At 41.6% G+C, this 13,253-nt stretch overlaps 1 protein-coding gene across 1 annotated transcript; it reads right to left on the bottom strand.

The window, feature by feature from the left end:
• Nucleotides 1-1,979: 1,979 nt before the first annotated feature.
• iqcb1 (IQ motif containing B1) lies at nucleotides 1,980-11,892 on the bottom strand. Its single transcript, XM_026157523.1, has 15 exons — nucleotides 11,631-11,892; nucleotides 9,315-9,451; nucleotides 9,053-9,221; nucleotides 8,851-8,968; nucleotides 8,692-8,767; nucleotides 8,501-8,600; nucleotides 6,246-6,418; nucleotides 5,127-5,236; nucleotides 4,325-4,443; nucleotides 3,940-4,006; nucleotides 3,722-3,797; nucleotides 2,933-3,084; nucleotides 2,713-2,850; nucleotides 2,457-2,613; nucleotides 1,980-2,344 (listed from the first exon to the last, which is right to left on the bottom strand). Exons 2-15 carry the CDS (start codon nucleotides 9,436-9,438, stop codon nucleotides 2,070-2,072), a joined length of 1,854 nt encoding a protein of 617 aa, XP_026013308.1. The 5' UTR covers nucleotides 9,439-9,451; nucleotides 11,631-11,892; the 3' UTR covers nucleotides 1,980-2,069.
• Nucleotides 11,893-13,253: the final 1,361 nt, after the last annotated feature.

Raw genomic sequence — 13,253 nt, 5'->3', positions numbered from 1 at the left:
TGCCATTAAGTTTAAGAAAGTTGTGAGTAAACCAGACCTTGATTTCACAGTCAGAAATGGATGTGGGTGGGAGAGTAGCTGTGGGTTTGGAGGATAGGTAGAGCTGGGTGTCATCTTGGTAGCAGTGAAACTGGATGTTATGCTTCCTAAAAATATTACCTAGGGGTAGGAGATAGATGATTACTGTCTCACTGGCCGCTCACAAACTGTGAGCGGCCAGAGATATAAGAAGTAAACCAGGCGAGTACTGTACCATCGATGCCAATAGATGCTAATCTGTGAAGGAGGATGCGGTGGGAGATAGTATCGAAAGCTGCTGTAAGGTCAAGGAGAATGAGGATGGATATAAGTCCAGAATCAGCTGCAAGCAGAAGATCATTGGTGATTTTTACTAGGGCTGTTTCTGTACTGTGACATGAACGGAAGCCGGACTGAAACTGTTTGTGCAAGTTATTTCCAGTGAGATGATGATGAACCTGTGCAGCCACTATCTTTTCAACAATTTTTGCTAGGAAAGGGAGATTCAAAATTGGCCTATAATTTTTTTGATTGGAGGGATCTGAACCATTCTTCTTCAGTATTGGGGTTATTATTGCAGTTTTAAGAGAAGAAGGAACAGAACCAGATATAAGAGAGGAGTGTACGATATTAGCAATCAGTGGGGCAAGAGACGGGAATGAGAGTTTAACAAGATTTGTCGGGAGTGGATCAAGTATACACGATGATGACTTTAAGTTAGTAATTATGGAAGATAGCTGAGTTATTGTGGGAAGTTCAAAATTGGATAGAGAGAATGACAGCTGAGAAGGACAAAAAATGCAGAACAATTGACCATTTCACAGGACGAGGGCAATTGTTGGTAAAGATTCTCAATCTTGGTGAAAAAAAAAATCCATAAATTTGTTGCAAACTGCAGCAGAGTGTGTATGTATGGCAAAGGTATCTGGGGGTTTAACAATATTATGCAATGTAGAAAACAAAGTGCAAGTGTTTCCTTCAGTGGATTCAATAACAGAGGTGTAGTAAGCAGATTTAGCATGATGAATAGCTTCTTTATAATGTTATATATGACTGAGATACATGTCCTTGTGAATAGCAAGTCCTGTTTTCCTGGAGAGATGTTCCAGGCGGCGTCCAGTAGCTTTAAGTTGGCGAATTTCAGATGAGTAGGCTACCATGGCGCATAGCGAGAGAAAGAAACAGAGTTGGTAGGTAAATTATTAATGCCATGGGAAAGAGCTGATAGATCAATGCCCCTAATATTTCTAAAAGTAATTGAGCGGTTTTGTTAATTTTTGTATAGTGGGTGACTAGCATTGAATAAAACTAATTTATGGTCTGAAAAAGGCATGTCCAATACAGCACAATTCTTAGGGGTGACACCAATACAGCAAACAAGATCCAAAATGTGTCCTTTGGAGTGTGTGGGAACGTCCATATATTGGTGTAAGCCAAAATTGTCCAGACAGGATATAAAATCTCTTGTGACTGAATTTGATGTGTTGTCCATGTGGATGTTAAAATCGCCCAGCAGTAGTATATTTGGAGATAAGAGTAGGATTACTGTCTTTACCTTACAATATAAAGCTCCTTGTGGCAGCTGTTGCTGTGATTTGGCGCAATATAAATAAAACAGAATTTAATTGAATTAGGGGTGTGGGCTGTTTGACTGATAGGCAGCTTCTAGCTGTTTGCTAGGTTTCACCTTAGCTAACTGGAAACCCTGTACTGGACCTTCAAACATATTTGTGCTGTCGGAGCCGTTTTGAAGCATTTCTGATAGACTAACATGGCTGCTTAGTGGTTAACAACAATACCAAATATTCCAGTTTTGGAGAGTGGAATTCTAGGATTTCATTTGGATGTTACTGACCACTAATTAGCAGGCATCAGGTCTGTGTGATGCTCCTATACAGTGTAGGCTGAGTTAATAGCTTAGCATTCCATTCTCTCATCCAAACACAGACACTTACAATGGGTAATGTCCAACCTTTATTTACAGTCTATGTTTATAAGAACATTTCCTCGTCAGCAGATGCGCGAGTCCATATTTCACCTGAGAGATCACGTTACAGTTTGACTTCGTCCACCTGAGTCTGTTTCTTGTCCGCCACTGTCCCTCCTATGTACAGTCCTCCCAGCTCTTCCTCCAGCTCAGGCAGGTGGGTAGAGCCCAATGGATCCACAGGACCTGCGTCCGTGTCTCCCAGCATCCTCCACCAGGGTAGCCGGCTCGCCTGGAGCATGGCGTTGTGGGCGTCACGGGCACGAGCAGCGACGGGACCCGACGGGCTCAGGAAGGTGTCAGCATCTGTCTCTGTGACAACAGAGAGGGGCGGAGCATCTGTAGAGCCAACATGTTTACTGGTTACTAATTGATCAACTGTTATTAACTGATCCGACTGATCTCAGTTTAACTCCAGATGTGTGAAGCTGTGTGTGAGTGTGTGAGGGACCTCGGAGCAGCTCCAGCTGTGTGTGCACGTGAGCCAGCAGTGCCTCTACCCGCTGCTCCTCCATCCTCTGCTGAGCTCCTGTCTGCAGCACTGACAGCAGCAGCAGCTGCACCTCCTCATGGAGGCAGGAACACTCCTCAGGAGAGACACGGAACGACTGAGGGCGCACGCACAGACACAAACACACACACACAAATCAGTAGCGTGCAAAACATCATGGGTAACAGTTGAGGACTTTTTGAAATCAATCTCGTACCTGATGTGTAGCGATGTGCTCATCCACCTGCTGCTTTAGCTCCGCCCTCCGGCTGTCTGTCAAACCTTTCTGACCAATCCAGAAAGGAGTGAGGGGCGGGACTTTTGCTGCTCGTCGTTTGTGTAGAAAGCGACGCACCTGAAAGAAACGTAAGATAAGACGGAGTAAAGAGTAACCAGCTCCAGAGAATACAACTTAACAGATGTGTGTGTGTGTGTACCCCTCTCTGCAGCATCCTGACAGCTCGCTCTCGTCTGAGCATGTGCCGCTGCGTGCTGCTGTAGTGTCGTCTCTCTCTGAAGCCTCGCCAGAAGCTCTGGATCACCACAGCGGCTCGATTCTCGCACTCCTGCAGGTATGACTGCACCTGGTCTGAACAAACAAACACAGAGTCAGGTGTTTGAAACCAACCACGATCCCACCAGTTAAAAGCAGAACCCTAAATCAAACTTCTGTTCAGCCTTCACTGAACAAAATTAGAAAAAAAAAATTTCATTATTTTGAAACAAATCTTCCACATGAGAACACAAAAATGTCCCCAGACTCTCTTTCATTATGATTTCCATCCATCCATCCGCTTATCTTTTTCAGGTTTGCGCTGGGGGGGGGGGGGGGGGCGGGCTGGAGCCTATCCCAGCTGCCTTAATGCAAAAGGCAGGGTACATCCTGGACTGGTCCCCAGTCTGTCGCAGGGCATTGATGATTAATTTCATTTAGATGAATCATCGTAGCGGTTTAGCTGAAAAACGAACACTAAACTTCATGACAGAGATATTGGGCTGTGCAGGAAAGTTGAAGATTATAAACCCTGTGAGGTACAGGCGTCTCCTTTATAAGATTTTAAAATCTGCTCTCAGGAATTCTTTCTTTCTAAAACGCAGACTTCATGAGTTTAACAGAAACTAAAGACAAACCCAGAGAGATGGCGCTCTGAGTCTGAACAGGAGGGATTTTAAGGTTTAGTGATTTCTACATTGCCTCGTGGTTTCAGGTGCTTTGTGTCTCTCACCTGCTGGAAGCAGCTGCAGCAGCTGTCTCTGTTTCTGGTGGAACCTCCTCCTTGCCTGCTGACGTCTCACACACACCTGAAAACAGCACGGCGAACAAGCTTTAGTAAATATAACACACACAGCCTTCAAATTAAAAATGTAACTCTGGGAATAGCTAAAGGGGATTTAGAAGAATAGAAGAATTAACAGTTTTGTCATATGAATCAGAAAGGTTCACCTGATACTTGAGCTCCTCCTCCCACAGCTGCGCCTCCTTCTGCTGCTGCTGCTCCCTTCTCCGAGCCCTGACACACAAACACACACAGGTTGAACTATAGGCATCTGTGAGGTTGCTTTGATCCAAGCTCCTGCTTGTTTCCAGCTCTTTTGTTTTTTAATCCTCTGACTCTTTTAATGTAGCTTTGCATGATTAACAGTTTAAAATAATCCCTATTTATTATATATTCATCTTATACTGGGCCCCATCAGTTCTGTCTGATAAATTAAATTCTAGATTAGTTTGCCATGAAGTCTTACAGTTTGAAACCTCCAGTTTGATAATTGGTTTAAGGTAGGCGGGGCTTCTGTGCTCTCATGTTGGCTAAACAACAGGAAGTAGTCACCTGTACTTCCTCTGCAGGACACTGATGGCTCTGTTGAGACTCTTCACTCTGCGTCTGGTTTTATACGACCTCCAGGCTGCTTGGATCACACATGCCGCCCGCACATGCTCACTACTCCCCTGCACATAGACAGCAGGGGTCAGAGGTCAAGCCAAGTATTCTCTCTCATGCTATTTTAAATTTATTTATATGGCAGGAAATAATCTGTCCTACATCCAGGAGACAAATAAAAGAATAAGTAAATAAAATAATTATTTCAATAAAATAGGTAAACAATGTAATCCATATTCAGCTTTACAGTGTCAAATGTTTTAAAATAATGAGAGAGAAAAATTTAAGCTACCAAAGTATATTTTGTTAATGAAATTAAAAATAATTATTTTAATATCCCAAATAAGGCACTTAAATATAAAAATATAGTTTTAATTAAATAACTAATAATAAAATTAATATATTTTATTTAATTGAAAACTTGTTTAAATTTGTATTTGAAAAACAATTAAATACTACATTTTTTTGTTAACATAAAAACATTTAAAATGAAAGAATACTAAAAATATATATTTTTAAAAATCGGTTTTATTTTTGACAATATTTTTACATATAATGTTAGAAAAAATTTAAATAATAAAAAAACATTTAAAAATATATTTTTGTTTAAGAAATAAATAAAAATATTAAATAAACCAATAAAATATTTTGAATACACTTAAAATTTAGCAGAGAATTATTTTTTTCCTTTAAAAACAATGTCAGAACAAAAATATTTTTATGACTTTAATAATTAACAAAGCGAACCCACCTGTGTTTGACTAACGACATCCTTCTCTGATTGGATAAGAGCGATCAGCTGATCAATGCCCCGGTCGAAGCCCCGCCCCCTCCAGTCTTTGTGCAGCAGGCTGTCCAGACCTGCAGACGCACAAACACACAGTGACCTCTGACCTTTCGGCTGCTGTGACACACTTACACATGTGCTATGTCCCAATTCAGCTGCATCCTTCGGAGGCTGCATTGGGAGGCCGATTACATCACAGCCAGGCGACGAATGCTGTCCCAGTTCGAAGGCTGCTCCAAATGCAGCCAACAAATGCATCCTTCATTTCCCCGAATTTGAAGGATGGGTCGGGTGTATCCTTCGTGGCCCAGAATTCATAGCGCAGCCCAACCAATTCCAGTTTCCAACAATGGTGGGAGCTACTTAGTTGTAATATTGCTCTTATTAACCTTTATTAATTAAATTATTATTTATAATATTTTTATAATAATATAGAAATACTTTTCAAACACCGCAATGGCAGAGGAGCGAGGCTAAAGAGTTTGAAATATTACTCTTTCTGGGTCACAAAATAAACTTTTAACATTTTTTCAGGCAAAAATGTAGCTGTGTAAAGTTCAAATATCTGCTTGGTTTATCGAGACATCACATATTTGCAAAATTGCTGTGACATTTTTGGAGACCTCTGTTACCCACCAGCTTGATAGCTGACCAGGTGGTCAAGGCTCACTAGAGCCGGCCAGAATACTGGACTCCCATCACATCGTTTTCTGACCCTGCGCAGTCTTTCGCTACTCAGGTTAAACATGATATAGAAGTAATATGTTATTGTTTAATAAATCGGTTTGGCTGAGATTAAAGTTATAGTTTTCACACAGCTGAATAAACGTTAAACAGAAAACTGATTAAACAGAAGTGTGAGATGGTCTAGAATTTACTCCAATGTCCTGTTATATATTAGATAGCCAAAAGCAGACAGCTGAGTTTATTAAAGTCCGATGAGACAGCGGTGACGCAACAGCCTTGCACTTCCGGCCTTCTCGGTCTTTGGACCTGGCCTTCGTGGTCTACGTGGGCTGGGTCCTCCGATGCATTCAGGATGCTGCCCCTGGATTGGCACACAGCCCTCAAGAGACTACTGACCTCTGAAGCTGAGGAGGAGGGGCCGGAGGCAGCGGCCCAGCTGACTGGCCATAAGAAGGATCAATCTGAGGGAGGCCCCTCCCACCGTAGAGTCAGAACTGAGAGCTAATTGGCCAATGGCCTCGTTGAGCAGCAGAAGTATGGAATCGTCACTCAACCCAGACAGGAAGTCGCTGCAGGGAGAAGAACAAGCTCAGTAGTGGTCAAAGGAGCTTGCAAAGAAAAGCGTCTGGACTTGTTTAAGTTACTTGAAGACGTTTCACCTCTCATCCGAGAAGCTTCTTCAGTTCTAAGGTCAAAGGACAACTGTTTGCCTTTCCTGGAACACAGGAAAGGCACATTGTGCACATTGAAGAGAATGGCAACCTCAACATCGAAGTTTACCGGAAGCCCACACACATGGACCAGTACCTCCTCTTTGACTCCCATCACCCTCTGGAACACAAACTTGGAGTAATTAGGACCCTACACCACCGGGCAAAACATGTTCCCTCCAAGCCTGAAGGAAAAAAGAAGGAACACACACTGTCATGGTCCGTGGTCCTGTGTCTGTGGAATGCGTGATGCTCGGGTAGCCACACCCCCGGGCTGGGCCATCACCAGCACACCTGCTCTCCATCACGGTGATTACACGGAGATCCACTTAATCCGGCACTGACGGATGCTCCACGCCAGTCCGTTAGTCATCCCCACAGTGGTAACCAGACTTCCACGAAAAGTGTGCATTCTCTTCTGCTTGGAACTTTGTTTAACCTGCCTACTTCTGTCCAGGTTTCTACTCGGCGTCTGCTACCTGCCTGTCCTCCGGCTCAACTGGATCTCGCGGTGCTCACCTGGCCCACTCGCCATTCCCACGGACTTCCTGCCCCCACGGACTGCCACACTTCCCTCCCGAGCTCCCACGGTCCCGTTCTATCGTAAGCCCCTACTCTAACTCAGTCCTGATATGTTTTCCCCGCTTCCTGGCTCCCTAGTAATCATCTCCCCTTTCTATTGCAGCCCCCCGCCGTCCCGATCCCGGCTTCCTCGTGTCATTGTTTCCCCGGGTTTTTAGTTTCTGTTTTGCTCTCTAATTTCCCCGGGTCGCCTTTCGTTGTTTCAATAAAGTGTCTTTCTGTTAGCTCGGAGTCTGCGCCTGGATCCTTTCGTGCCCGCGCACCACGGCCCATGACACACACATAAAGGAAGCACTCAAAACGTGCGGCTATCCTAAATGGGCGTTCTTAAAGTCAGCAAAAAGGCACAGAAAAGAAGATCAGACACCAGCGAGGGAGGATAAGAAAGACAGACGCAAAAACATTGTCATCCCCTATGTAGCCGGTGTATCAGAAAAACTCAGGAGAGTTTTCTCCAAGCACAACATCCCGGTGTATTTCAGACCCAGCAACACGCTCAGACAAAAACTGGTTCACCCGAAAGACAAAACGCCAAAACACAGACTTAACAATGTGGCGTATGCTGTACAGTGCAGCGAGGAATGCCCAGACCTCTACATTGGAGAGACCAAACAGCCACTTCACAAGCGTATGGCACAACACAGAAGAGCCACCTCCACAGGACAAGACTCAGCAGTCCATCTGCATCTTAAGGATAAAGGACAGTCTTTCGAGGATGCCAATGTTCACATTTTGGACAGAGAGGACAGATGGTTTGAAAGAGGAGTGAAAGAAGCCATCTATGTCCACTGTGAGCGACCATCTTTGAACAGAGGCGGTGGTTTACGACACCAACTCTCTGCCATCTATAATCCAGTTTTGAGATCCCTTCCCAGACGCCTTAACGCCCACTCACATCCTGGGCCATCTGACCTCAGGAATTCGCATGATAAGGTGGGGCCAGGTTTCACAATGAACTCACCCGAAACTCTGGCTGATACGGACCCACACCCAGTTTCACACCTTGGCTCAGGCGATTAGAGGATCATCAGGGGGTCCTTTTGTCCCTCTGTGGGGGGATACTCCCACTAGGTTTAAATCTGGGACTCCCCACCATTTGACCTTAGAACTGAAGAAGCTTCTCAAATGAGAGGTGAAACGTCTTCAAGTAACTTAAAGAAGTCCAGATGCTTTTCTTTGCAAGCTCCTTTGACTACGATGACCTGGATGACTGAGAACCTTCACAGACAAGCTCAGTAGTGACAACATTTTAATCTAAAGTTTTCAGATGCTTCTTTCTTACAGGTCAGTGATGTGACAGACGGGGTCCGTCTGAATAAACTTTATCGACACAGTCACAGACAGGAGGTGGTGTGTTACCTGTTGGCCGTGCAGGTTTGAATCCACATCTGGACACAGAGCAGAGACACAGTGACATCATCACACACCTGGATCTGCTCATAGTGGATGGAGCTGAGGACTAGACACACACACACAAACACAGTAAGGTTAAACACAGTTCCCGTGGGTCTTTTTAGTACTGAAAGCTGCAGGTTTAGTAGTCAACTGACCTTTCTCTGTGAGGTGAGTGTGAGCGGCGAGCAGCCAGCCGACAGAGTCCATCACCTTCCTGAGGAGAGACACATTCTGACACACACACACACAGAAAGATTTACATCCTCAATCTGACTGCAGCTCAGCTCAAACATCCACCAAATCAAGCTTCTCACCTCCGTTCGGTTCACCAGCTGAGCAGCCAATGACAGCAGAGCATCCACGACTGACGGCAGGAAGAGCCGATGAAAGGTCTCAGAGTGTGGGCCAGGCTCCACCCCCACACAGCAGGAGCTGCAGACAGACAGACAGGTGTGGGATCGCTATCCTCCTTCAAATAAATCCTCAGTTTAAAGTGAAGCTGTGATCTCAGGTTACCTGGTGAGGTGGGCCAGTGTAGCAGCGGCACTCAGGTCGCCCCACAGGCTGCTGGGATGCAGAGACAGAACACGGACGCAGTGGATCAGCACGCCGCTCAGATACAGCTGAGACTTCAGCCGAGTCAGCTCGCCACTGTTCACGTGGACAGCTGCCGAGTTCAGAGCATCTAACACAGGAAATGTAAGATAAAAAGAGTTGTACATGCTCTTATTCTGAAATTTTGTTTGACAGAGGAACTGACAGGAAGTGAGCCTCTCACTGTTTAAGCTATCATTCAGCAGTCTGAGTTTTTCCACCGGGGTCAGGTGTTCATTCTCCAGCTGCCCCTTCAGCTCCAACACCAGCTCATTCTCCTCTTCCTCGGGCTTCTTCTTCACCTCCATCACCTCCAACTTCCTGTAAACACAAAACAATAATTTCCAAAATATCTGATACAAAACATAAATACCATAATTTTGTTTTTAAAAAGAATGATAAATAATAAAAACATTAAAATAGCAATTTGATAGCATTTCAATTATATTTTAAAAAATACAGTAATTTTATTTGAAACATTAAGTCTGTATTAAATCTTTCAAAACATTAGATGTTAAATTAAGCTAAAAATAAAAGGGAGTTCTTTACCTTTTATTGCAGATAGAAATGGTAAAATAAACTATAACCGTTTAAAAGATTACAATCATTTCTGTTCATTTAAATTTGTTAGCATTTTTATTAACTTATATTTCATTTATATATACAGCACATTGAATTTGTCACTTTTTTGGGGGGAGGGGGCGCTCTAGCAGCTAAATTGATTGAAGTGATTACAGTTTTTTCTGAATGCTTAAACCCTAACTGTGATTCCTGTAGCACAATCTCTAAAACTATCCAGACTTATAGCAAAACCACTCACTGAGTTTGCAAAACTAAAAGCACAAAAACTGCTTTGCACTCAGTTTGCAATTTTGTAACACACACTTTGCAAAACTGTAGGCACAATTCACTGCACAACACTCAATTACCAAATTTCCAACACACTCCTAGCAAAAGTATACACATGTATGGCTATCATTAACACTAATTTGCCAACTGTCTGGCACACTTTCACATGTGAAAACTTTTTTAGATAATTAGTTCACTTTGCAATCAGCCTAAGCACTATAATACAGGTAAGCTGTGTGTGCGGAGTACAATGGAGGGAGCAAAAAGAGTGAGAAGTAGAGGAGGCCGAGGAAGAGGATGTGGAGGTGAAGAAGTAGGATGAAGAGGACGACAAGGACAAGGAGGAGCAAGAGGAAGACGAGGAGGGGGGAGAGGAAGATGAGAAGGGGGGAGAGGAAGGGTAGGAAGAGTAAGAAATAGAATTGCTGATGACATCAGAGCTACGATAGTGGACCATGTAATCAACCGTGGAATGACCCTGAGGGTAGCTGGCCAACGGGTCCAGCCTAACTCGAGCCGCTACACTGTAGCAAGTACCATAAGGACATCTTGAAATGAGAATCGGTTAGTACAGTCACAAAGATTTGTAGCACTGCCATATGCCAATGAGAAACACACCGATACCATTGATGTAAAAATACTGAAATTGTTACTTTACAGAATTGCTAGATGACCAGATGCTGGGGGCAGAAGAAGCATGTTCACTGCAGACCAAGTAACCCATATAGTCATTATGGCGATTGCAAATAATCCTATACTTGGAAATGAACACTTGTGTTTGTTTTGATGTGTTTGAATAAACATCAGAACTTGAAGTTTGGATCCCTCTATGCTTATGGATCTATGACAGAAGTATGAGCTCAAACTGACATAGCCTACCTTGTGCACAGAGAAAGCAAAAGCCAGATGTGTTTTGTATTCATACCATCAGTGTGCAGTTGGCGCATTGTGTGCTTAGTAGATGATAGCTTGTGTGTACTGTTTGATACGGAAACACCATTTTTACGAAGGTGTGAAGAGTTAATCTAGCTGTGTTTGCTTTTGCAAGAGAACTACAATATTTTGATTATTGGGTGACAGGTTTTCTTATTTGTGTGAAGAGTTTTGCAAAATTAGCCAATAGTTACAAAAAATGTGCTTAAGCAATCAGAAAAAACTGTAAAATAGAATTAAAACTTCTAATTACAAGAATTAACATACCTAAATCTTAGACACCAAAAATAGTTTTTTAATATATTAGTTCAACTATTCCTAATGTGTTTAAATATTTCCAAACCGTTAAACCTTTTAAAAGTTCCACAAATTACAAAATAATATTAAAAATGTTGACAGAAGCACTTGGGTTAAACTTTTAAGAGTTAAAAAAGTCCCAAAGTGTGAAAAAAAATCTATTTAGGAGTTCATATAAAGGGTATAAATATTATAGTCTTAGAACGTCTCGAAATGACCCTCTTCGGTGTCTGTAGAGAGAAAATTCATAATGCAGGAAATCAGTGCACTATAAAAAAGTGCTCTCATTTCCATCTGAAATTCTGTGTGATGGTGCAACACGCTCTCAGGTAAAGTGGCTTTAAAGTACAGGTACACAAAGTAAAGCCCCGCTAAAGCTAATACAGACAGAAGTGTTTCCGGTGTGTCTGCAGAGCCTCACCTGACTCGTGTTTGTCGTCTCAGCTAACAGTTTGATACCACTGAGTGACTCAAGCGGTTACATTAGCCGTCTACATAGCACTTATGGTCACTCGCTGAGTTACAAACCTTCACTTAAAAACTCAAGAAACGGCGACTATTATCTAACAAGCTAGTTCTGTTAGCTGTTAGCACAGAGTAAGCAAACGACTCCTCTGTTACTACGGTAACATGACGTCATGACGCAGCGACGGCACACACCCCTCTGCAGTAAAGTTTCATTCAGGAAAAAAACAACTTTAATGAAAATCTTTATTTAAACGTTTAAACATGTTAAAATAACAAAAATATAAATAGAAAATTAAAGTGAAAATATTTTTTTTTCATGTCTTAAAAATAATTTTAAATATTGCAAGTGGCATTTGGTGAAATTAGTGAAATATTTTAACACAATTTATGTGTTGTAAAAATCAAGTAATCATCAAAAACTTCTGCTATACTTTCAAGATATATAATTATTAGTATTTTAATATATGTGAAAAATAAAAAAAAATTATATTATAATATAAGATATATAATTATAATATTGTGGAAAAAATAAAGCACAGTTAAAAATACAAAAATTTATTAAATGAGTAGAAAAATATTAGAAGTGCATGAAATATATTCTAAAAATTTCACAAAGATGGTCAGATATTAAAATAAGAAAGTACTTGTGCAGCTTAATGAATAGAATAACAATTTATTTTCCGAGTAAAAGGAGATTAAAAATGTGAAACTAAACTGATTTAAAGGTGAAACCCTGTTGCTGTTAATCACAGCTCTTTTATCCTGTTTGGTTTTAATCCCGCAGTTTGAGGTCAGTCTGCTGTTTGCTTCTCTCTCCTGCAGGTGGCGCTGCAGCTTTATTCATTCAGCTGTGTAGGTTCCTCTGCTGCTCAGCTTCACTTCAAACATATTATTGTACATTTCTTCGCACTTTATTTTCTCTTCATTTCTGAGGAGGTTTGCTATCTTTTCCCTTCAGACGTTTGCAGCTGTGTGTGACTTCTTTGCGTTTTCTGAGTCATGTGAAATAAATCTTTAACTTTCTGATTTGTTGGAGAACATCTCACAAGTGTGTTATTATCATTATTATAATTGCTTATGTTAATTCATTTATGATTTAACGATGTATTATTTGCACATTAATAAAGGGATTTCATTGCTAACAGCATTCAGTATGACAAGAATATAATCTAAAGAATGAAAACAGCAGAGCAGTACAGTGTTTAGCATTGTTGGCCCACATCAAGAAAGTTTTGGGTTTGAGTCCAGGACCGACTGTGTTTTGTCTGTGTGGAGTGTTGTCCCACTGTGGGTTCTCTCCAGGGTATATACCAGTTCTATGGCTGCTGGGAACGGCTTCAGTCTCCCCTGGACCCTGAATTTATAAATAAGAATATGGATGGATAAAAAATATATGTTAATATAATATAAAATAATATATAAGAAAGTATATGATGGAAAACGTCTATAATATGAGAATAATACATAATCTAGAAAAATCTAGAAAATATTAAATATGCCTACAATAATAAATTGATATTAGCATATAATATATGTTTTAAAATTAAATTCTAATATAATTAAAAAATGCGATAAA

The sequence above is a fragment of the Astatotilapia calliptera genome, chromosome 23 (genome assembly GCF_900246225.1).
Source record: "Astatotilapia calliptera chromosome 23, fAstCal1.2, whole genome shotgun sequence".
Lineage (NCBI taxonomy): Eukaryota > Metazoa > Chordata > Actinopteri > Cichliformes > Cichlidae > Astatotilapia > Astatotilapia calliptera.
The sequence above is the reverse complement of the archived record's forward strand: the minus strand, read 5'-3'. Positions and strand labels throughout refer to the sequence as shown.